The sequence below is a fragment of the Passer domesticus genome, chromosome 1 (genome assembly GCF_036417665.1).
Source record: "Passer domesticus isolate bPasDom1 chromosome 1, bPasDom1.hap1, whole genome shotgun sequence".
NCBI classification, from domain to species: domain Eukaryota; kingdom Metazoa; phylum Chordata; class Aves; order Passeriformes; family Passeridae; genus Passer; species Passer domesticus.
In genome coordinates, this window is record NC_087474.1 from 153496576 (window position 1) to 153521986 (window position 25411).

Genomic DNA, 25411 nt, shown 5'->3' on the forward strand with positions numbered 1-25411 from the left:
CTCATTTTTCTTTCCTGTTGTCAGGGATAACCTCCAATGTATTTACAGATGAGAAAAGGATCCTTCTGGAAAAGCCTTCTGCAGCTGAATTGAGAGAGCTAATGGGGCTCATAGTTTTTTTCCTGAGACACCACAAACACCTTCCAGCAGAACATGCCCATTTGTTTGCTATTGAAGGAAGCCCTGTGGACCCCACAAATTTCATCCAGGATTTATCTTCTGGTATTTCCAGCTAAGCCTAAGGAGCTGACATGGAGCAGAGGAGCTCCACTAGGAGCACCCACAATGTTGTTTTTTTTAAATTACAGCACATTATCCTTAGGAAAGCTTCACCACTGAGGGTTGGGCTTCAGCCCTGGTGCCAGAGCACAGCCCAAGCACTGCAAGAGCCCCTTGGCAGAGCACAACTCAGCCCTGAGTCATGGTTCCTGCTGTGCTTTCCCTTGCCTCCTGATGGGAATAGCAGCTCCTCACAGGTCTGTGCCAGCCCTTATTGATCGTGTGTCAGATCTTTATTGCACTCACCCCAAATCTATTAGTTGCTCTGGCATAAGCTGGAAGAGGTAAAGATGCATGAAGCTGCCTTGCTGACTTTTCTAATAGCTTTTCTTCAAATAAGCTGTTCCTGTAGTATACACAACATTATTAACAGTTTATATTGAAGGCAAACTAGTGTGAGTACTGTTAATGCTTCTTGTTTCACCTCTCTTCTTTTGGATCCACCTATAAATACCCCCATTACATTAAAATTGTAAGGTCTTTGAGCAAGGACCAGTTTCTTATCTGCCTTTGCAGTGAGATCACAGAGCATAACTAGATTCTTTTTGCTGCTGCCTCACAAATATTTTAAGTCCTATTTCTTTCCCATGAACAGGCCTTCCATTTTCCTTGCTTGCTCTGCCTTCCCTAATAACAGAAAAATTAGCAAAGTTCAGCCACTGACTCTCCAAGCTGCAGTTGCCACTCACTGAGTTGTCATCTCACTGTAACAAGTTTTGAGCATTGAATGTCAAAACCTCATTTCCCTTTCCAGCCCTTCTCTCCTCACAGTCACTTTCCCCCCCCTGTTAAACCAGACACTGCAGCAAAACCCATTTGTTGAGACAATAGAGACTGGGAAAGCTGGAAGGGCCAGCAGCATCCAGCACCTGTGCCAATTCTGCCCCCATTCCCTGCTTGCAGCAGCACCACATACGGGATCCAGAGACACAAAAACAGCCTTTGCTTCCCAGAGTTGCCAGAAACAAAGCCAACCTCAGCCTGTCTGCATAAATCAACAATAAAAACAACATGCATGAGCACTAGCCAGCTGAAGGATCACAACCCACCTCAACGTTTGTGCATCAGATTTAGCCCATATATCTCCAAAATGCAGCAGCAACTGCCAGGAAAGGCTATAGATCAACAGCTCAGGGTGGCCCAGAAAAGGAAGAAAACCTCAGTGTTATATGATTCTCTGGTTTTGATTGCCTCCCTAAATCCTCTGCACTTCCATCAGAGATGGGTCACTGGAGGAAGGGCAGAGATGAGACAGATCACAGATGGGGGCAGAGGATGCACATTTTTAAACCCTCCAGTCTCCAGTGTCAATAGGCCAAGGAAAATGAGATGGAACCACAGATTTCAGGTGAGGTGAATCAAATAAATCTACCCAATCTACCAGGAGCTTGCATATGAATCTGAGTTAGTTATGGCTGAAAAACATGGTTTGAGAATAAAATGGATGGGACCTCCAGAAGCAGAAACCCAACCACCCCCAGCAAAGAGGAGTATTAATCAAAAATATCCCACCCCATCACAAGCTGTGAATGAGCAGCTACTGCATATGAGTGCAGCTGGTAGACTGACCATGTGTGACACACCAGCCATAGAACAACACAAGCTCTTGAATTAATGTCATCAAATTTTTACTCGTGTCTCTTCAGCACCATGAGCAGAACAGTTCCCAGGTCCCAAAGTCAGCAGCTCCTTCATCCATGGTGAGCTGGATTGATATGAAAGGAGCTGAATTAGCCCTGAAACATGACAGCCTTTCGTTGGTTTCTCTTCTCCCCCTGGGAGTGAAAATAGCAGGATTAACTACAGTTTGTGTGTCCATAACTTGCATTCTCACTGAGTCCCACCTCAGGAACAGTCACAAAGCAGAGGTGCCTTAAGAAAGTAATTTAATCTGTGGCATAAGTGAGGATGCCAACCTTGCAGATGTATGTTGAACATCATTTAAAGGCCAGTTAGTGGGGACAGTCTCTCAAGTAATCCCTGACCTTTCAACTCTCAATGTCTTCCCAAAACAACCACGAAGGGTTTAATCCCCACTTATCAAAGAACATTTATTAATATTGAACCATTGCTGGCTCTGGAGCGACACACTCTCTTTTCCACCACAGATACCATCTTCTCCTATTCACTGGCCCACATTTTTCACTCTGTCCTTTTCACTCTCTGTCCCTTGAGCAAGGAAGGAGCAGTCTGTGGGAACCAGAAAATCCAGCACTATGCCCCTTCCGGTCTTCCCTTACAGGACATTTTTCTCTGTGCCATGCATGAAAAACTCTAATAATAATACTGAAGCACTGAGACTTCTAATTATTACAGTAAGCACAACTGCTTTCTTGTTAAATTATACTTGCCCCAGATGATAATCACAGTCATTTTCTGTGTCTTGTTATGTACAAATTTGGCCCCAGCTTGGAACAAGGATCCTCTTTGCTCTGTCTGGGCAGTGCAGAGCCCAAGGGATGGCTGGGCAGGGTGAACAGCATCTCTCTGAGGAGGGCAGGCGTGTCCTCATCCCACCAGGAGAAGGCTGGAGATTTTATGGAAGCACTGTGGTGGGACCTAGAAGTGCTGGAAGAAGTCTGGGATACTCTGGGAGTTCAAGGATGCACAACCCAAGGGGCTTTCATCTCTGCTTGTCCCTGAAGGTGCTTCCATCATATATATAAATACACTACAAATAATTTCTGAGTTAGTAAAAAAAAAACCACTTGCTACATCCAAACAGGAATAGGGGCTGCAGTGACTGTGTGGTACTACACTATTTCAAACACACATTCATAGGAATGTCAGATATAACCTTTGCCATCACATTCACCTCCCATTCATTTTGACTTATCACATGACTGCACACTGTTAATAATGTCCTTATTGCCACTAAAAATTATTTGGGAGCTTAAAAAGGATGCCATGACATGAAGATTAATCTCAGACTAAAACCCTAATTTTATGGTAGATTTGTTGACTCATAGAGAGGCCAGTGACTTTCCTCTGCCTCATCTTAAAATAAAAAAATATTTTAAAAAACCCCAACAAACAACGACCAATCTGCAGGGAACATAATGTAAATTATATAATAGCAATAACAGAGAATTACAAAAGATCTTGCACCTTGATACCACGTTTCAGGGTAGGGCATTTTATGAAATACAGAAGTCAAGAAACTGAAACTTGTTGAAGAGAAATATTGTCAGGCCACGAGAACAGAGAACAGCTGAAGTCATCATCTCATTGTGTTCTTCTCCCAGTCCTGAGAAATCTCAGGTTTGAGGATGAAGTTTAGTTTTGAGAATGAAATAGAGGAGCCACCATCCTGAAAATGTTCAATACATAGATGTAGCACCTCATGATATGGCATGGTGGGCATGGTGGTTTTCAGCCACTGAATGATGACCTTGAAGGTCTTTTCCAACCCTAATGACTGATTCTAAGCTATTCCTCTTTTATCTTAAATTTAACATGCCTAGAAGATGCAGCTGCTTTGATGTCTCTCTTTATTCCTCACACTTCCTTCAGGCTTGGAGCTGACCCATGGGCACGCAGGGGAGAGAGGGAGGTTCACTGTTCCAGGACAGCCCAAATTGCCACAAAGCACACTCCCCTAGGATTTCAGCTCTGAGGGCTCAGCTCTGCACTGGAATAACAAACAAAGATTCAATCTCCTCCTCTTTGGGTGTCAGAGCTCACAGCTCTGTGCTGCCAGGAGCAGATGACAACCATGACGTGCAAAGGCAATGGATCCAACCTGAAACCACAGCCCCTGGCTCTCTGCAGAGCAGGAGCAGCTCCAGAAGCAAACACTGGTTTCCTCCACTCCCTGGGCAAGACTCCTCACTGCTGACCAGGTCTTGGGCTTGTTCTCAGCACACCCAGAGCACACAGAGTCTCCCTGCAGACCAACAGCAACATCAGGTTTCACACTGCAGACACTTCGCAATTAAACAAAAATAGGGAACTTGACTGAAACAGCCCCCAAAGCACCAGGTGGGCAATTAAGTCATTTTCTCTATAGAAGCAGCCCCTTCATTAAGTGCTTCTAACATTTTGACCTGCAAGAGTAGACTTATTTCCCCTCCTCCTTCTCTTCTACATGTCACAATGAGGTTGTTCCTCTTTCCTCCCATTTTTGCAAGTTTGTTTCCAACATCTCCCTTGCCTCCTTCTGCAGCTCAGATGCTGTTTTGTCACCATCACTGGAACTGCTTTCAAAGCTGCTGGATTCTTCCCTGAGCTATTGCTGTCTTCTGACTTATCTCACTCTGAAAAACATGGGCTTTATTGCTTATTTTTTCCTCTGCCTCCTTTTTTTTTTTTTTTTTTTTTAACCAAGTGGGCTGAAAATCATCATTTTTTCCCTCTGGACAAGGCAGACATCAGACAGGTCCATCTGTTCTCCTTAGAGGATCAGTGGCAAAGAGAGTGCATGGACACCTAAAACATCCCACTCTTCAAGAGAGCTGACAGCTGAAGAAATCACCATACTGCAATTGCTTTTTAAAATAACTGAAGAGATACAGCTAGGTGTTTGTGTTCTGAATACAATAACATTGACTTAGAGCCTTTTCCAATAAGAAAAAAAAAATAAAATCAAAACACCACATTCTGGCAATCATGGTCATCAGTGTAGGGACTACGCTGACCAGAAAGACCAGCAACAATTTCTGAGCCCAGACCTGCAAACCTGTTAAATGAGATTTACCTTCTGAATGGAACCAGGGGGACATCAGCAGAGGTCACCATAAGGTGAGCCTAAAGGGCATCACAAGAAGATTCAGGTACAAGACTGAATCAGAATTCAGCACTGCAGAAAGTTGGTGATCGTGGTTCATGCACTTACATGCTTTGAGAAGGGCGTTTCAGACTTTAGACTGCATGGGATTTTAGCATTTGGCAAAGTCATCTCAAGGCCAAAAAGGTTGGCTTGTTTTATCCTCGTGTCCAGAGTACTTGACAAAGTTATTATCCCCACAAGGCCTTCAACAACGTTATTAGGATGAGATTCACCTCAGTGTTTGTAATGTAGATTTCTACATCTAAGCCATGTGTTGAAGCTCCTCTTACAGTCAAGGGATACCTATTTATTGGGCACAATCACTGGCAATCAGGGTGTGTAAGTCACTGTCTCCTTTACTTCAGGATGAGCTCAAGATCAGCAATGCTCCTGTAGCCGTGGTTTATATCAGCATCTGAGGAGATTGAAATGACACATTTAGACATTTACAGGGAAGACATCTACATTTCATCTTAAGCATCCCAGCACAATTACTGTAACTGCTACTACTTCTGTTATGTTACATTATGATGTTAACAATACAATTAAGATACAAGTAAATCTCCTTTTCTTGAGTTAATTCATTGCTCATTTGCTTATCTGTTGCTAAATTAAAAAAAAAAAAAAACAACCACAGAAAAAACCAAACAAAAAACAAGAAAACATCAATCCCCAAACCCAACATATTCCTGGCTACATCTTGCACTCCTGCTTAATCACCAGCCAAGAATATACAAAATAATTGATTTAGCCCATATTTTGCAGCTAAGATACAGTCTACAGCTGTCTTCTAGAAAAGTCTCCAAGTTTGGTTTAAAAATGGCAAGTGGAAAATTGATAATTTCTTGTGTTAATTCTTTCAGCAGATATCTGATCTGCTATTAGGCCTTATGTATAGCCTGAACTTATCTTGCATCACCTTCCAATCATGCTATATCATCATTTATGCAATTAAAAAGCCCTCTAGTAAAACAAAAACTCCATCTTCATACCCTGGAACAAACACTGATGGAAATCTCAGATTAATGCTAATAAACACATTATCTACTTCAAGTTGCTGGGAAATTAACTCATGGTAGAGTAAGTGAAAACAAGCACTGCCAATGAAGACAGATTTCCATCTGCTCAAAATCTCTTTTCTTCACTCCTCCTAATGATGTTTTCTTTGGAGTTACTGTTTCCAGAAAACTATAAGGTATTATTCTATAACAGCAGATTTTCCCTACGGTGTCCAAAGAAACATTGCTTTGGAGGTGATTATGTCCTTCTTTGGTCTCTGGGAGCAATGTTCTCTCTCATCCCATTTGCTGGGGAATGTGGTGACTCAGGCATTCAGCCCTGGCTATGTGCTCAATTGCTACAGAAAGTTGCTGTCCATTTATTGTCACACCAAGAGCTCCCATCTTTAATTTCTTGGTTATCAACACCAGCAGCAAATGGAGCTGCAAACCAGGACATGGTATCATCATCCTGACTCTGGGAGCAACAGCTGTGATATCATAACTGCAGGTCATGGATTATGCTGAGCTCCTAAACCACTTCCTCCTACCACTGAGACCAGGGACAGACATTAGTCCCATTTGTAACCTTTCTGGGAAGATAAATGGGTGTCCACCTCCACTTCTTATTCCCTCTTTCTTGAGAGAACAGCTGAGTCACCACAAGGAAGCTGTTACCTCCCCAGGTCATCAATAAATCACTTTTTCCCAACACCATCACCACCCCTGGGCAAAGAGTGATCAGGAACTGTGACTCACAGGTGTGTGGGCCTGAATCTCAACAGCTCTGTGAGCTTCTCCTACAAGGATTTGTTTGTGTAGGGACTCAAAAAGCCTTGCCTAAAGTCACAGGTGGCCCACTGGAAGGACCTTACCCCTGGATGCCATATTCCCATCACAAGGTGATTCAGAGATAATTCTTGCACCTAAACTACCTTGCTCCATATGGATAAAGGAATTCTTCATGAGTCCATACTCTGAGGGAACAGAGGCACAGTTTTAATCCTGACACAGGTGAGCCCAATGTCAAAATCAAAAAAGTTTAAAAAAGAGGGGTAGAAAAGATAAAAAAAAGTAAATACATCTATGTATGAGTAAGAGACTGCTTGACATGTCAGCTCCACCAGCCTGCTATCAGCACTTAGGGTGAGGGATTTTAAGTCAGACTCAACTCTGCTGTCCCAGTCGTGTAATGTAGGAAAGGCAGAGCTGGAGGATCCAGTGATTGGTGCTGTTCTTCAGTAGTGAGGTGATGAATGCCACCAAGGAAAAGAGGGAAGACAGGATTGAGTGAGGAACAGGGAGAAAGAGATGGGAAAGTGAGGAGTTGTAGAGTTGAGACTGAATGATTCTTCTGAATGATGAAAAAATGGTGGAAATAGCAAATTACAACATCTGTTAAAGGAAAAAAAAAGTCATTGGGAAAGACTTTCTATCTTCAATGAACTCTACTGATTAATGAAAACTATACCTAGCATTTCCCAGTGTCAGTACCCCAAACACAGACTATACTGGTTTGGGTTAACCTAGAGACACACAACTTCCTTTGTAGCTAAATATGAACATTGATTGCTCTGCAGTGGGCTGACCTGCCCAGCATCTCTGTCCAGATGTTACACCTCACTTCTGCCGATGCACTGAGGATTAAATGGAGTGGGGAGGAAGAAAACTCTCCATGACTCTGGGCCCAGAAGTCTGCACGTTATGTAAAACACATTAAGCAATGTATTCTGAGAAGAGTAACCAAATTTATGGTTCCCTGCAATATAATGGAGTTCAAATCTTGGAGATGCACAAAACTCAACTGGATACAGCCCCAAGCAACCTGATTTGAGTTTGAAGTTAACCTTGTTCTGTGGATTGGACTGGAGACCTCTAAACCTTCCATTTTAAAGGGTTTTATGGTTGCAGTCACCAGCTCCCTCCTACAGCCTCAGTATCAGACATGACCTACAACAAGAAATGTGCAGAAACAGAGCCCTTTGCTTGCACAACTTCCCCAGTTTATCTGCACTGGATTTGTCACCCAATTAACTGGATTTATGAGGGAGGAAAAAATTCTCTCTCATCTTTGAGGAGCAAGGAGGAAAGTAAAGCCTCCATGTTTGAATAAACCAGCTCACAGCATGAAGGGAACAGGCTGTGAGCAGCACGGTGTGAATACTGGCAGCTCTGGGAGAGGTTGATGCTCACTTGTTATTCTGCCAGGGGATCTCCATCTCTCCTTTGTACCTCACTCTTACACTACTGGGAGGACACGTGTGCTGTGTGCAAGGCCTTGATCCTGGCCTCTGGTACTAGCAGAATATCCATAAAGATAAAAAGATTTTGTATTAGGTCCAGAACAAGCCTGTGGCACAGCAGCCAAATCCAATTGTTCCTCTGACTGTAATAGATTTACTCTACATTTGCACTGACATGACTAAAAGCAGTTGCTGGCTCAGTATTTCTGCAAAAACAAGCAAAACACAAACTAGCAGCTGTTCAAGGAACACACCACCACCCAAATACACTTCTTTATGTCAGGGCATTTGCATGCATTCAGATTTCATACAGTTTTCCAATAATTTTCAACATTAGGTTCAATTATGCTGGTGTCCCGCTTCAGCTGGTGTATGAAAGTGAGCATGCCCTTGAAAATACTGAGTGGTGCTTACACATCTGCAAAGTCTCCAATTTTATACAGAAAACTGTAGCACTTAACTGTCTGGGCCCACAAATGCCCCTCATGATCACCCTCATTCACACCAGGTCATTCAAACTGACCTTCTACACTTGTTTCAGGCTTTAAAAAGACAATGTTCAAGCCACCCTCAAAATGTTTTCTGATCCCTAAAAGACAAAATAGGGATGCCTGTTCATTGATTTGGGGAGGTAATTTTGAGTGATGTAGTCAAGAGGATCAATGCAAATGGACAGAAATTCAGGAATAGGATGAAGAAGGACTGATGCTGATACACTCCCAGCACAGTAGCTCCTGTGCCCAGGCAAATACAAAAGACAAAGGGAAAACACAGTCAATCATAGCTTTAGATTTGAAGCCCAGTACAACAGGTACTGGGTTTGAATTTGACCTCAAGATCAACTGCAATTACCATCAGAAATCAAAAGCAAATCTATGTGAGAGCTCAGGGAGATAAAACCCAAGGCAAAATAGAGAACAAAAGGAAGGTGGAAAGTTAAACTCAAGAATTCCAACTAGAGAAAGACCTTAAAACTACTGAAATGTTATTTTCTATGTCATAATGTCAGGCATGACTGTAGGCTTGTCATGGCTGGTATAATAAGTAGCAACATATATAAAGCTCTTGAGGAAAGAGAATTAGAATTGATATAATATAGATATAATTAAAATTGATATAATAAAAGTCTATGCATATTCCTGTTGCCTTTAGAGGTACAACTTCTCTGTCTGAACATGGCTTTTACTGCCAAAGACATTTTCCAAAGATCAGCTCCTGCTACAGACAGTGAAGCTGAGGCTGTAATTTATCTCCATGAGAAGCAGACCCTCACATCTGGTTAGATGAATTCCACCCTAAAATCTATGGATTGTATTGACTAAATCTCCACTGACTATAAAGAGAAGCTAAATACCTACTGCACACACAGAACCGTACATGAACATATTCACATTTAGCTGTCCTAATGTGGCTTTGATCCTTGCCCCTCAGGTCAGACTGGAAGTCTCCCATTCCTTAGGTGTTTTCAGTGAAAATACCTTAATTTAAATTAGTTCTATGAGGTCTCCTTTGTAGTCAGGGAAGAGTTTCAGGCACTGCAAGACATTTTAAAATTGTCTTTCAAATGACATTAATTGCACTCCAGAAATTTCCATTTCCTGTTTTTCTTCAGCACTATAAAAGAATTCCAGACAGCTACCTCAGATAGTGTGCTAGATGGATGGATCTTGCTGTGGAAAGACTGACACTCAAGCCCTGAGGAAGAGCAAGGATATACAGTTTGTGGAAGTAATTTAACACTGAAGAGAGTCGTGTATTTGACACTGTACTATGTGATAGCACCATATTCTGAGAGCAGGAACTGTCACGAGCCAGCCTCTGCCAGATCCCATCTCTGCACCCAGGACCTGACAAGGTAATGGAGCAACATCTACAATAATGAGAGAGACACAATCAGGAGAAATAGCCAAATATCAGCATCCACACAACTAGGAATATCTTCACATTTCACACAAGAAATTTGTTAATGAATGATCAGTGGGCTCTTCCTCCTGGATTTCTATCACAAAAATGTATTTTCTGTTAATATGCCAAGATGTGGGGGTGAAGTGTTGAAACCTCCATGGGAGTTTCATCAGCACAAGCAGCATTGAAACAGAAGAGGCAAAAGCCATGGCAAAGTCCCATGAACAGAAAGGAGAAAAGATGTAGAATGTAAAATATGGTATTGAACACACACTTAGGGTGAAATCTGTATTATTTCACTGGGGTAGAATTTCCTGGGCCTTTGTCTAAGTGCAAGGTCTTATCCCAGGGGTAATGGTTTGAAACTGAGAGCATCAACTTAGACTAAATATAAGGAAGAAATTTTTACAATGAGGGTGATAAAACACTGCCACAGGTTGCCCAGAGAGGTGGTGGATGTTCCATCCCCAGGATCATTCAAGGCCAGGTTGGAAGGGGCTTTGAGCAACCTGCTGAAACTGAAGGTGTATCTGCCCACAGCAGCAGGGTTGGACTAGACTTTTAAAGGTCTCTTCCAACTTAAATTATTTTTAAGATTCTATCCCAAAAGTGGCTTTTTGCATGGACCCAGGAGGATAACCTCAAAGTAGTAAGATCTCACATACGAGAATTATATCAGTTCTATTAACCCAAAGATTCTCATCCCCGCTCTCTGTCCCTGAGGCCAGCTGGCATGACCAGTGTCCACACCGCTGACCTCACTTGCCTCCAGAGCAGGGAGACCCACCCAAACTCCTGCTGGGAGTGGTGCCAGGTCTGTGGCAGCGCCTGATCTGTGCTCAGTCACTCAGTCACCTCAGAACAAAACAGTGTCCTGCTGTCAGTCAGTGCCACTGCTTGGGAACACCCCTGGCACAGCTTTGACAATTAGCCAAGACCTGGCTAATGACTGCTCTGGGCACGAGCAAAGCTGCTGCCATGGCTGCAGGGCGAGGCTGGTCCTGGGCTGCATCTGGTGCCAGGGCACAGAAAGTGTCTGGGTGTGATCAGGGAGCCTCAGCTGTGTGCACTGAGATTCCCCCAGCACATCTCACAGTGGAGCAACAGCGTTAGCAAAGGCAGAAGAGCAAATTCCAGTTTGTGTAATTACCTTCCTAAGCCAATTCCCCTGCAATTTCAATCAGCTGCTCTTGACATTCCCTCCTCAGGGTGTAATCCTTCCTCATAAACACTCTGAGCCTGCATGGAGAGGCATGAGGGGAGCAAAGATAAGCAGAGCTGATGCTGCACTGCTGAGAACTGGTGGGCAGCTCCCCACCAGCAGCTTTGGGGATTTCACTATCAGTCCCTCAGCAGCTGCACTTGCTTCTCCTCCATCCCCAATGAAAGCAGAAAATTTTGCACTCTGAATTTACAGTCATTGGGGAATGTCCTGCAAGCAGTCTTCTGGTTTAAGATTAACATCTCTGTCATTGACTTAAAGTTAGGTATAGCCTAACTCTAATGGCTCCTATAAAACATAGGACAGCTAGGACCTGGATAGTTTGAGATATTTAAGCTTTCAGCATCGCTTTATCTCCACTCCAGTGGAGTATTTTGTTGTTTGAGATGCACACCCTGTCAAAAGCATGAAAAAATCTGAGGTGGAGAGATAACAATTAAAAGCAAATCACATAAATAAATAGATAAACATAGCCCGAAACTCAGGTTTGAGCAAAAATAAATGAGGAAATATTTTCAGTTTTGACACAGGTGCAGTATCTCATAAAATCTCTGGTTTAGTATTCATTCATTCAGATGGCTGGGAGAAACTATATAACATTAAAAACTGGATCCAGAGCTATAAATAAAAACCTAACAAAAACCTACATTGTATTAACCAGGAAGCAGGGAAGTTATTATTTAATGAAATGCTGTATGGTGTTTGTTAGTTCTGGCCTTACTAACTGTTTCCTTAATGATCTAGAAAAAGAACTAAATTGAACGTTAGCAAAACTGTGAGGTACTAATCTAGAAGGTTAGACTAGTGAGGACAGAATAAAGTAAATATAAAAGCACTTGAGTTTAAAAAAAGCACCACTGGAGAGTCAACATGACAATTACAAACTAACACGGGTTGCCAAAGGAGTGCAAAGCACATTCATGCAGATCTCAGGCACAGCTCTGGAAACACAGGGACAAGTGAGATCCAAGTATCCATGAAATGAAATAAAGTGTGGAAAGTCAAAGGAACTAAAAGACAACAGCAACCCAGAAAGGATTGAGGATTCCTCCTCTGTCACTGCCATACCATGGATCTCTGCAGCTCCACCACCATGCACCAGAAACTGAGAAAAATTAAAGCAGGAAAGACTTTGGCAAGATTAATCACGAGGTAGAGGGGAGTCAGAGAAAAAGCCATCTCAAGAGACACCAGATGTGTCATGTCAGGGTCTCACCATCTCTCCAGAGAGAGATTTAGCAGAGAGACTGGTGTAATATTGGTGTAATATTTAAAGATATTATTACCCCTTCACTTCTGCATGGTTTGCACCACTAAGGAGGACAAGGTCCTCCTCCTCGGCTGGTGACTACAACCAGAGGTGGTTATTAAGCTGTGGGAAGGCTGAAGATGGGTGATGGATCCTGTGAAGAACTTGAGCTTAGGAGGATCCCACAAGGCCTGAGTAGAACAACGAGCTGGCTGTACAGAGGAAGATGATGGTACCTCATGCTGCTTTCCACCAAACCCCAGCCACAATCTTCTGCTTTGGATTACCTCAGTGTCACCTTGCATAGAGGGACCTTTCATGTGCTCCAAGTTAGACACACATTTATGCAATTTGCTCACTGAAGACTGGGGAAGGCAATTTACAGATTTCCAACTGGAAGTGCTCCAAAAGTGCCTTTTTCCAAGTAGGTTACCAAAACCTAAATATCCCAGGGCATGTCCCTCTCTCCACAGAAAATGCTGTTTCCCAGATACCATCCTAAGACAGAAGACAGCATACACTTAACAGCTCTTGTGGAGCTTATTCCCTGCAAAGCTATTAATATTTAAGTTATCCCATTTAATACAGTATCTGCCAGAAGCAATAGCAGATGCATGGCTCCATTCTTTCTGTAAAGTTTCATGCACAAGAGAGTATGTTATCCTTAAATACACAAAGGGAATATAATGTTATTAAACACAAAAATAAACATGATCATCTATTTATACCATGCAAGGCTGATCATGGTAGTACCCAGCCACCTGGCTGCGCCTAAGGTCACCAGTCATTTATGTTTGTAAACAACATATAAATTATCTTAATGCTCGCTTGATCAATTTTGATCATTAAGTTTCTTCTAGCTATAAAATCAAATTCCTCAAGTTCAGACCTTGTCCTTGAATATGCCATTGTCTGACCCTTCTGACATGCATCTCAATGCCGCAAGGACTTTGTGACAGTCAAGGGATACAGAATTATGTTCTGCATACATACCAGTTTGCATGTTGGGTAAGCCATAAATAAAAATAATTATTCAATCAAGTGATATTTGAAGATGAGGACTATCAAAAAAAAAAAAAAAGAAATGTGCTGGTTGAGTGGATTCTGAGGTGACCTTTGGAAGAAGCAGGAATGGCTGGGGCACCTTCATGTTCACCTGCACACAAAAGCACACACTGATAGATGACTGGCATTATATGTATGTATGATTTTTTTAATCCAGCTGTTAAGATGGATTAGTCTTAAGGTAGTCTTTAGTTACTATTTATTTCCATTACATTTGCTTTGAGCGTCCCTACATTACAGCAAAATGAGTAAAACAAACGTAGAAAGCCTTTCCCTGCTCATTTTTGTAGATTTCCCTAATCTCTCTTCCAGAATTAAATAAGAAGTAAAGCTCAGGTGTCCTCTGCACTCAGAAGTGCATAGACCCTGCTGTGCCCTACCATGATCCACTGTTTGCAACGAGAAACAAACAGAGACACGTGAAGAGGCGGGGATGGCTTTTCTGAAGAGTGATACCTCTGACCAGAGTCCAGGCTGGAGGTACTGAGATAAATCTAGTCCTGGGCTTTCCCACTGACAGTGTCTCCAGAACTGCTGGGGTGGCACTGAGATGCTGCTGCTCTTCACACCAAGTCTCTCAAAAGAGAAGAAAAACACAATTTGCTGTCTGCTGCAATGGCATTGCTATATCATTGCTTGTCAAACTGATTAACTTTGGGACTGTTCAGTTTTATAGACCTAACACCAGGGACTATGACTTCTGTTTGAGGGGCTGTTCCTCCCTTCTCTTTGAGGAGCTAAGCTGGCAGCACTGAAAGACCAGCTGCTGAGTGTTGGCTGGCACTGGCAGTGCTGCTTCCTCCTGACATGTGGGGCACCATGGATTCCACTGCCCATCCAGATGAGGTTGGTCTGAGCTGGGCAGTGAACTTGCAGCAGGGTGCTCAGGGACCTGCAGGGGCCTGGGGGACACTAAGGCACACCCTGTGCACCGTGCACCCCTTTGCCTGCAGCTCCCAAGAGCCACGGCAACACAGAAACTCGGCAAGTGGCAGCAGAGTCGTGCCAACACCAAAAACAGGGCAAAACATTCCAACCTGGGGCACCCACTGTGGAGTGGGTCTTGCGCTGAGCACTGATGCCCAAGCACAAAGATTTGAGGCTGCAGGTGAACACTTACTCCCACCAAAGGGCCTGGTCCATAATTTCAAAGGAAAGTTTGGATGCTTAAACAAGGATTGTGCACCTGTGAGCTGCTGAAGGGACTCCAGAGCTGCAGCTGGGGATCACCAGCCACTCACTACCCAGGCACTGGTTTCCCCAGGCTGTGCTACCCCAGCAAATCCCAGCTTTCTTCTGTCATGCCAGCTGATGCCAGCAGCTGAGCTACAGCCACATTCCCCCAGGCCACTCACAGTCCCAGGGCGGCTCCGCAAGCCCCTGGGAGCTGCAGGAGCAGAGGTGTGTGGTGAAGTCTCCAATGACTAAGACTTCATTAGTTTTTACAAAGTATACTGCAGAATATTTATCCATGCATTATGATGAATTAGCATAAATAATTAAAGCAGAACTCAACTTGGCACACACACAAGCAAAGGGCACTCGCTAATGGACCAGGATGGCTCTGCTGCTCTAGGGACTCACTTAGATACAAGTCTGTGCCAAACAAGCCAAGAAAGGATTCATAGCTGTCCCTCTTTTTACCCCAAACCTTCTCCCATCTCCCTCCAGATGTCTCACAGAGTCTGGGGAGTGAGCACATCTTATGGAGCATCTCCTGAAGGGCAAAGAGGAAAATAATGGAAAGCCTCCAGACCTTCACCCTGTTCCCCAAATCCCATGACACTCTTTCCTGCAAACAACCCACCTACAATCAGTCAGGCAGGAGGTGCTTGCCGGTGCTTCCCAGAAATGCTGCTGATTTGATGGATCGCATGACTCTGCCTCCTCTTTTTATTCCAGGTATTAAGCAGAACTGAGAGAAGATTGCATGGCAAACAGGGAAGGGTTCTCTAATGCTCCCCATGGCCTCCCCCTCACATCAGCAGGTGCATCGTGGTGATCTACACCAGCAGAGTGCAGGTGATATTGCACACTTCCCAAAAAAGGAATATTCAATCCCAAAATTTACCTAGTCTTTTCTTCCATGAAAGTAAATACTGTAGTTGTCTCAGAAGATGATATGAAAATGAGAATATCTCCTAGTTACCTCTCCTTCATCTTTTCTTTAAGTCAGGTTAAAAATTTTCCACAAATTGCAATTCCAAACAATCTGTATTATGTTACTTCTCTGTACTTTGTCCTTTATCCACCAAACATGTGCTTACAACTAAAACCACTGGAAAAATAAAAATCTTACTTTTTTCAATTTTTCATTCTACACATTAATGATTCTGTGCATAAATAAAGCATTTGGATGGTTTGTGGAGGCGGATAGGTCTTGAGTCTGTCTCCCTGGCCACAGCACACATCCCACGAGGCACAACTGCAGGGGTTTCCTACAATATATTGCACTGCCTAGCACAAAGGGAAATACAGAACATCATGGGAACATCACTCTACCTACAGTGACATGAGCTCAGAAAAGAGCAGGGATAGGCTGTAGCCTGAGCTGCAACCCCCAAGAGAGATTTCCAAATGAAATATCTCAAAAATATCTCAAAAATATCTCAAAATCTCAGGTTATTTGATTTATTTTATTTTATTTTATTTTACTTTATTTTATACTGAAAATGTTCAGCTAGAGTTTAGCTTTACAGACATGAAGTTTTTCATGGGGAAAAACATTTTTTTCTTACCAGGTAGGACCACTAAGACATTGCCATATTGCCAATGAACCCTGGTGACCCACCAAAGGGGAACATCATGAGTGTCAGATAAATCTTTTGTCTAGTAGAGCTACCAGAGAACAAATGTTTTCAGATGGTGAAGGAAACTTCTTTACGGACAAAATCCCCAAGGATAGGCTTGGATAAATTCACTTGTGCAGAACAAAGGAGAAGGAAGAATCACAAGGAAAGTATCTCACAACGCTTTCTTTAATTACTGCCAGTGAAAGCTGAATGCTAAAATTGCCATCAGGAATTACCCCCTTTCTCAACTGCACCTCTGTCCCTGGGGTTTGGCAGGGCCTGATCCCATTTAGGAGCTCTCCTTGAATTACTTCCTTAGACAGAACCATTTCAGAGCACCCAGTGCCAACCAAAGCCAGCGCTGGAGCCTCATTTATGTGCACATTACAGCAGTGAGATCCACACAGGATCCCGACCCCTCTGCAGCCATATGTGCATCTCTGTGTGATTTAATGAGATCCCATCTGTGCCACTCTTTCAAAACTTGTGGCATCCAAAGTTTTCACAAAGACCATGTCAAAGCCTCCTCCTACCCCTCACACAACACCCTCAGCTTGTATGGAAAAGTTGCAACCCTCTTGCATCAGCAGCTACCTGCCTCCCAAACCCTGGGATATACACAGTATTGGAGTGCTGTGCATCATCCCTTCTTAAACACCTCTGAATGCTTGGATCTATAAGGAATCCATCACATCCAGCCATCCTGAAACCCCTTTTGGCCCCCAGCTGTTTATTCTCTAGTTATTTGTATTTGACAGCAACAATCTTACTGGTTAATTTTGGGTGCAAAGATAAGACAAATTGTAATATACCATTAAGATAACATAAATGGGACTTTCCTCAAAAATTAAAACAGGATGAAATTTGTAGATTTTATGGGAAGACTGAAAATCTCTCACCTTCCCAAGGAAAAGTGTAAACTGTTCTAGTGTGAAAAGAAGCACTGGGAGACTGCTGGGATGGAACTACACTGTGTCACAGCAGCACCTCCAGATGAGAGAGACTCCTTTAAGGAAGGAAAAAAGGTTAAAAGACAATCCATTTGAAGGCAAGAATAAAGACTTTGGGTATCAACTTAGATGCCGCTTCCCCACAGTTCCTGATCTCAAGCAGGTCTTCCTCCTCCAGTGACAGGAACAAGCTCTGAAGCCTGTCAGCCAGATCTCAGCACACTCTTCCATCACTCTCAGCAGATCTCTTTTGTGGGGCTGGACCCTACAGTGAGGTAAGATCCCACAGCTTCAGCTGAGTTCAGAGGGAGCTGAGACTGAACAGAAACTCAGTGGGGCCAACCTGGACAGCAAGATCCTCTGGATGTCCTGGGGTGGGATGGAGTGTCTGTGCTGGGCTGACAGACTTGTGCATTTTACTTCCCTTAAGGATAAGGACTTGTAGAAGTGTTTTGTTTTGTTTCATTTTCATTAATATTGAATTTGGCACTGATGGCTTTCACAAGACTGTTTCTGACTTTTGTGAGTCAGACTGACATTTCAGTTTTGCAGGACTGAATAGTCATCAAAGAGAAGTTGACCACACAGTGTCAGGTCCACTCCTAAGAAGGATCAAACCTTACAAATGTCATGATTTTTTTCCCACTCTGTGATCCATATTGCATAAGTATCTTAAGGTCAACCTTAACCACACATCTAGAGAGTTATCTAAAATGAATGATGTAACTTGGAATTTTTATACCACTGCAAATAACTGTCAATTATTTTATTCAATTCAATTCAATTCAATTCAATGAATTCAATATTCAATTATATGATTGTCAATTGTTTGACTCTCTCAGCTCACCTCTCCAGACACATCCACTGTCCTATTGCTTATATCCAGGCATGAGCCTGCACACAGATGTGACCCAGCTGCCACAGAGGGGTGCAAACTGCTTGGAATGCTCTGCTGTGTGCTAAAGCCTCACTGATGTGTGTGGGCTGGCCAAGGCAGGATGAAGGGGGTGCCCCTCTGTCCAGTTGTCACTCTCCCCACAGCATTATGCAATACTGAACACAATTTGACAGCAAGCTCCAGACCTAAGAGCCTTCCCAGCAAAACACACTTCAAGTGCTGTCACTCCCTGCTTGCTAGCACAAGTTTTCTTATGGCAAAAAGAGGTGAAAGAACCAAAAAAGTGTCACAGCATCCAGTTTCCACAGTTTCAGATTTTAAGCTGGAAAACAGGACCCGAGTCCCAAGATATACTTGATGAATAAACACGGGAAAGAGGGGAGCAGCAGTGGATGAGTAGTACACAAGCGGCACTCTAGTAGTGATGGTTGCCTTTCAATTCTTGCTCAGGGCTAAAAAACTACCAACATCAATAAAAATGTGCCTGAAGGTAAGATCACAGCCCTCCATTCAAGCTGTTTATTTGCAGGTGCAAGGACTATGGCAATGATCAGTACTTCCTGAGATCCAGGCTCACAATTCATGCAGCCTAGAGAGCTTTGTTTGTCTTTGGCAAATAAACCAATTTCAAAAATCACTGCTTAATTCCTCTGTCACATAGAGCTCTGCACACCTCATAGTGCCAAAGAAAAACAGTACCACCGTGATCACTGACAAACCCCTGGGTTTTCAAACACATTCACAACACTAAAACACACACTTATTTTAATACAACTCTGCCAACTCCATTCTGTGATGTTCACGGAATGATCTTTTTGATATTCTTTATGACAACTTAAGGCAACAGAATTTTTAGGAATGCAAACCAGCTGTCATTCTCTTGACTTGTCACCTATGGGCCATAAAACGAGTTTATTTCCTCTCGGTTCACTTGTGGTCAGTGAAACTTTCTGGCTGACAGCGCTGCAGTGCTCGGGTTTCATGCACTGCGGGGTGATGCTTATCGGACCGAAACCCGATGGTTTTCATTTGGCGCTTTTAGCTACGGAAGGAATGGGTTCACTCGCGGTCTGCAACAGCGAGCTGAACCTCACGCTCCAGGCTGAGCCGAACTGGCCGCGTTCCCCTGAAGCACTTCGAGCCTTAAAACCGCTCAGAGCTTGGTTTATTCCGGCATCCCTCCTCCAGTGCCTCAGACACACAGGCTCGGGAATGCCACTCCAAGGCAACGTGGAGGTGCGGGCAAGACAGAAACACAGAGTTAAGAGCAGCTGCTCCTTTTGGAAAACCCGACGACATAGAAGAAATAAAGCCTCCCAGCAGCACACCCCGTATCAGACCCTTGCTCCACACACAGCCGGCGCCCGGAGCGCCTCGCATCGGGAATGATAAAGCAAAACGCTGGCTCCGGGAGCATCCCCCCGGGAGCATCCCCCCGGGAGCATCCCCCCGGGGCAGCCGCGGACGCGCCCCCGGGAGCCCCGCTCCGCGCCCCGCGTACTCACACGAAGGCGTGATAGAGCAGCGCCCAGCCGCGGGGTCGCTCCAGGGCGTCGTAGATCAAAGTTTGGATGCGGCGGTACCTGGCGTGGTTCCGCTTCACCGGGCGGCTCAGGGGGGTCTTCGCCAGCAGCCCCAGTCCCGGCGGGCTCCGCTTGCCGCCCTCCTCCTTCCCGCCGCCCTCCAGCAGCAGCGTGCCGTCGCGGTCGCCGCCGGTGCCCAGGGCCAGCGAGCCCTGCTCGGGGTCGCCGCCGGCCGCCGCTCGCCGCCCCGCCGCCGCCGCCGCCCCGCCGGCCGCGCTACCGCCCGCCGCGCCGCGCCGCGCCTTCAGCCCCATGGTCAGCGGCGGGCCCCGGAGGCGAGCTGCAGATCGGCGGCGACAGCCCCGGGAGCCCCAGGGCCATGATCCGAGCTCCCCGTCCCTCCCCCCAGAAATGACTTCTCTGTATATTTATATATATATATTCATCTGTGAATGTATGTGTGTATATATATATACATATACATATATATATATATATATATAAAAATCTGGAGGGAGGGGGTAAGCAGCGCTGGGCAGGGGAGGCGGTCACATCCCCGTCAGGTCCCCCCCGCCGGCGGGCAGCGGGCGGGCAGGAGCGCGGCGCGCACCTGGGCCGGCGCGAGGGAGGGGAAGCATCGCGGAGTTTATTTACCAGCCCGATTCCCGAGCCCCTTCTTCCCCCCCTCACCCTCCCCGCCTCCTCTTCCTCCTCCTCCTCCTCCTCCTCCTCCCAGCTCCTGCCTCCCCCCAGCCCTCACGTTAGGGAGTGGCCCATTGTATGCAGCCAGCAAATAGCCGGGCGCCCGCCCCCCGCTCCCCCAGCCCCGGCTGTCGAGTCATCCACGGTGTGGGGGACACCGGCACCGGCCCCCCGCCACGGCACTGCCCCCCCCTTGTCCCCACACCCCCCGGTGCCACCCCCCGGCAGCCGCCGCCGGGGCCGCCGGCGCCGAGCGGGGAGATCCCGGCAGCCGGCGGAAGGGGAGACCCCGCTCGGCTCCCGGGGATCCCCCTGCAGCATCACAGCCCCCCTCCCCCGCTGCGGCTGGAGGGAGGGAGAGGAGGGGAGGGCATTCCCGGCCCCCGGCGGGGGGCTGCTTCCACCGCCGAAGCAGGAAGGAGCGGAGGATGGGGATGAAGGATGCCGGGAGAGGCGGCGAGTGGGCGGCTGGAGGCGCTGGCTGCCGCTGCGGATCGCTCCGAGCCGAGCCGGAGCCTCCGCCCGCGGCCCGGGGCTGGGGGCAGCGCGGCCGGGCAGCGCCTTTTGCGGGTCTGTCCCGGGAGATGCTGCTCCTGAGCCCTCCCGGGCGCTCCCGCAGGGAGCGGCGCCGCTCCCAGCCCAGCTGCAGACCCGGGTGCGCCCCGACCCGAGCGACCCAAGGGCTCCCCTCTCTCCGCTCTGCCCTGGGAACCGCGCCCTGGTCCGGCCTTCGGACCCAAAACCTGACGGGATGCGATCAACAGCCGCGGACCCTGTTCCTTCCCGTCTCTTGGCTGTAGGGACGAAGGGAAGAGACAAGCTTTTGTGTGCCTTACACCTTTGGTGCCCTTCGGATTTCTTCCACAACGCACTAGAAACATCCCCTCTGAGCGCTGCTGTTGTAAAAACCTGCCTTCAGGGCTGGGCGTTCGCAGAACTACACCTTGGGAGGATAGAAGGGGTCTGAAAATGCAATGCAATGGAATGCAATGCAATGCAATGCAATGCAATGCAATGCAATGCAATGCAATGCAATGCAATGCAATAAAATAAAATAAAATAAAATAAAATAAACTATAAAATGAAAATTTTGAAATGAAAATGAAATTAAAAAATGAAATTAAATGAAAAAATTAAATGAAATAAAAAAAGAAATGAAATTAATAAAATAAAATAAAATAAAATAAAATAAAATAAAATAAAATAAAATAAAATAAAATAAAATAAAATAAAGTAAAATAAAAAAATAAAATAAAATAAAATGCAAAGCCTTACAGGTTGCTGGTTGTTTTCATGGGAGGTTCTCCTCCTCCAGATGGGGGAGTTTTCCTGGCATCTCCTGAAGAGATGCCAAAACACCCAAGAACCCTTCCAGACTCAGAAGCAGATTTGCCACCTACTCTATCTGCTCCTGTTGTATTCCTGAGGGATTTATGATCTGAGCAGTCCTTCCTCTGTTTCACACACCAGGAAGGGCAACAGATGCAAAGGGAGCTGCTGGAGGTGGTTTCTGGACCCAGCACAGGCCATAGTACCTTGGACCAGACAATCCCAGGTCACCCAAGAACCACACTTCTGTCATTGCAGAGCTGGGTGGAAGAAAGGCTGTTTTCCCTCCCATATTTCACCCTCTGAGGGTGTAAATTGAGCAAATTCTGTGCCAAAGAAGAAAAAACACTTCTTCCTTCAGCTCTGCAAGCTCCAGCATTAATGTGTCTCCATCGCCATCTGATCTCAAAGCTTTGAAAGCCCCAGGGATTTGTGTAGAAGCCAATAAAAGCAGAGTGGAGTCTCATGCAATGCCTCCAGTGTCAGCAGCCAGGGTCAGGATGCTGAGGTCTCCTGGCATCATCAGCAGGAAGGAGCTGGCCTGGGCGCAGCTCCGGGACCGCGCGCGCTCTGCTGCCTGCTCAGCTAACATCTATCAGCATCATTTGAATGTCATTTATAGCTGTATTCCCAAGGAGGGCTGTGGGAGGCTAGGAAGTTTTGATAACTAGGCCATTTATCTCTCTCCAGCTCCTGTTCTACCTCAGTACAATAGCGATTGCACTTGCCAATGCCACAGGGGAGCTATAAGCATTAGCAAGGATGTATGGGGCACTGAGAATGAGCACTTGCTGCAGATAACACCCTATGCCTTAACCTTCATCCCACTGTTACATTAGGAAGAGGTGGGAGGAGAAGGGGAGAGGAAAGACAATTTATAGCTAAGCAATTCATCACAGCTTTGAACCACAAGAGTAATGTTCAAACCAAAATGGGGACGGTAAATAATTTTCATGGGGGGGAGGCAGTAAATTATTTTCACTTGCAAAGGGTTGCGCCAATGTCAGATAGCAATAGGTGATTGATAGGAAGGCACACCAGCTTGTTTGGCTTTTATAACACTTACACCAGAGACACAACACTTTTCAATATCAATTACATGAGGGGGATTTTCAGTTGCAGGCTTCTGAGACATTTTCAAGCCTCAAATCACGCCCATACAAGCCACCACTTGAGACCCAACAGGAAAGAGTTTCCATCGCCTCTCTAAAATTAAAATCCCACAGCTCAGTGTCAGGAATTCTCCTCCTCCATACTCCATCTGGGATAACTGCTGCGCAGATGTAGCCGTACTGGCTGAGCAGTGTAAAGCAAGGGAGGTTGGCTAAAATCTTCTAAATCCATCCAAAGACACACAACAGTTTCAAGGGGATCTGAATCAGCCCCCAGTAGTGGTTCTACAGCACCCCATTGATGGTACCACTGCTTGGGACCACACTCCCTTTGCACACCTGCTGGCAAAGCTCCTGCTGGTGTTGGAGGGAGTTTGGCCAGATGGAGGGCTCAGGGCTGTGATTTGGCTTAATGAGCAATTACACTCCATTACTATTATTTATGAAGTGTTGCTGGCAGCACCCACCGTGCTCAGGTTTGATATCCACCTCCTTGGCTGACATTGGAGATCTCTCTAATCAAAAGCAAGTGCTTCTGCCGAGCTGGAGCTGGCAGCCAGGAGGCTGTTACAGGCTCTGACGGGAACCAGTGCAGAGGGAGCACTGATAAGAATCTCCCAGTAGGTTATGCTGGCCCCCATCAAACAGAAAACTACTTCAGTCAAGGAGGTTATAGCCTAAAATCAGAAGGAAACAGGATTGTATCTGTTGGTCAAGATAATATGGCTTTATCTTGGCTTTTTCATATGTCATCTGGATTCTTGTGAATGACAAACACGGGAGTGCTTGGTAAACATCACATTAACACACAGAGTGTATTCTGGTAGAGCCACATAAACACTCAGCTGGACCATCTAGAAGGAAAGTGCAAGTGGAAAATCAGTTACTGTGCAAAAGACTTTAGGAGCAAAATGGGCAAACACCTGCTCATGAGCTCCAGTGACAGAGGAACAGAGATTTGTTGCTTGAAAAAATTGTAAGGCTATCTAGGAACTAGGAACAGAGAGCAACACTTTCTGTACTGTGAGGGAAACTGTCACTGAAATGTCATGTCCTGCTCTAGCAGGGCATGCTTTGAGAAAGGTGAAGAGCAGAACCACGAGGATCATTTCCTGGAATGAGAGATTTGAAACTTGAGGACCTCTTGACTCAGGAGTCTTGGATATGGAGGAAGACCCAGTGCACAGAAGGTGAAGCTGTGTAACCATGAAAGTAAGTGGGATCTCAGTTTCAGTGTAAGCACTGATGCTGAATTTTGTTGCCCTTTTCTATCCTTCTTCTGGCTCCTCTATCTTACCAAGCAAAAATTTTGCAGTACTTCAAGGCTTCTAGTTTCTAATTTAGGGCGACAAGAACTAATCCCATTTTTAGCTATCTCTAACACCAGCTTCCACTCAACCTTTGGTGTAAGCTCCATCAAGCATCCTCGTGCTCTTTCCTTGGAAGCTCCAAAAGCTTTAAGGAGGACTCCATTCACATACAAACCTACCTTGCTTTTAATCATTTTGTTAAAACTCACTGCTTGGATACCCACAAAATCTACCAGTGTGACTGAGCTTGGTCTGCAAGTCCCTACTGATGAATGCCAAAGGAGACACTGCAAGCAGAGCACTGATAGCCCAGATGATTCAGGCAGCAGGAGCAGCCTGGCTTTAAAAGAGACCTGAAGCCCCATGGGGGCTGATTTTGGGGGTTGCTAGTCCAGACAGGACTGTGCTGTCTCAGATGCATTGTTAAACACCCAGCCTGAATTTTGTCCTGTGACTTCTGTGTTCAGCAACATTTCCTCTCCCCTCTTTGTACATCCACGTCCTCTTTCTTCCTTACAGCTACATGTCAAACTTTTTTAAGGGTTTGTTTCTTAAGGATTAGCATTGAAGGACTCTAAGATGTGGCTTAAACCAACAGAAAGTGTAGCCCAAAGAGAACAACTGGTTGGAACAAGACAGAATAAACTAGCCAAGAGTGAAGCACTCTTGGACTTGGTCTCAAGTCAGAGTTGCAGGTTTGATCTTTATTTTTAAAAGCTATAGCTTAGTTTAATTTGAAACTATGTTCTGTGATCAGCAGGTGGTCAAACTGATAAAAATGTCACACTGGCATCCAGATCATTGCATGAGCTTCATGAAACCAGGTCAGCATATAGCAATCATGTTGGGGAGACTGAGATCAGTGTCTGATCCTACATCTGGTGCTGGAAGAGTGGTTGAGATGTCCATGAAATCTCAAAGCTGTGCAGAAAAGATAAAATATAGTTATGACAGGCAGCTCTTCCTTCCCCACACTGCAGAGGAACCTAATGAAAAGTAACTGCTGCTCCAAGCTGTTTTCTGTGCAGTGGAAGCCAGAGCCTATATTAGCTGTATGTTCAGAATC

The 25411-nt window shown here is 45.3% G+C and overlaps 1 protein-coding gene and 1 long non-coding RNA gene across 3 annotated transcripts in view; one reads left to right on the forward strand and one right to left on the reverse strand.

The window, feature by feature from the left end:
* Positions 1–20540, reverse strand: part of KCNQ3 (potassium voltage-gated channel subfamily Q member 3) — a 191067-nt gene extending 170527 nt beyond the window's left edge. For both annotated transcript variants that reach the window (XM_064397483.1, XM_064397474.1), the window contains exon 1: positions 19875–20540. In XM_064397483.1, coding sequence (XP_064253553.1) covers positions 19875–20206 — 332 coding nt within the window. In that variant the 5' untranslated portion in view covers positions 20207–20540. The remainder of the gene's footprint in view (positions 1–19874) is intronic.
* On the forward strand, positions 6563–14322 carry LOC135285307 (uncharacterized). The gene is made up of 3 exons (XR_010350239.1): positions 6563–7059; positions 9901–10143; positions 14042–14322. It is a non-coding gene; the product is annotated as an uncharacterized LOC135285307 (long non-coding RNA).
* Positions 20541–25411: the final 4871 nt, after the last annotated feature.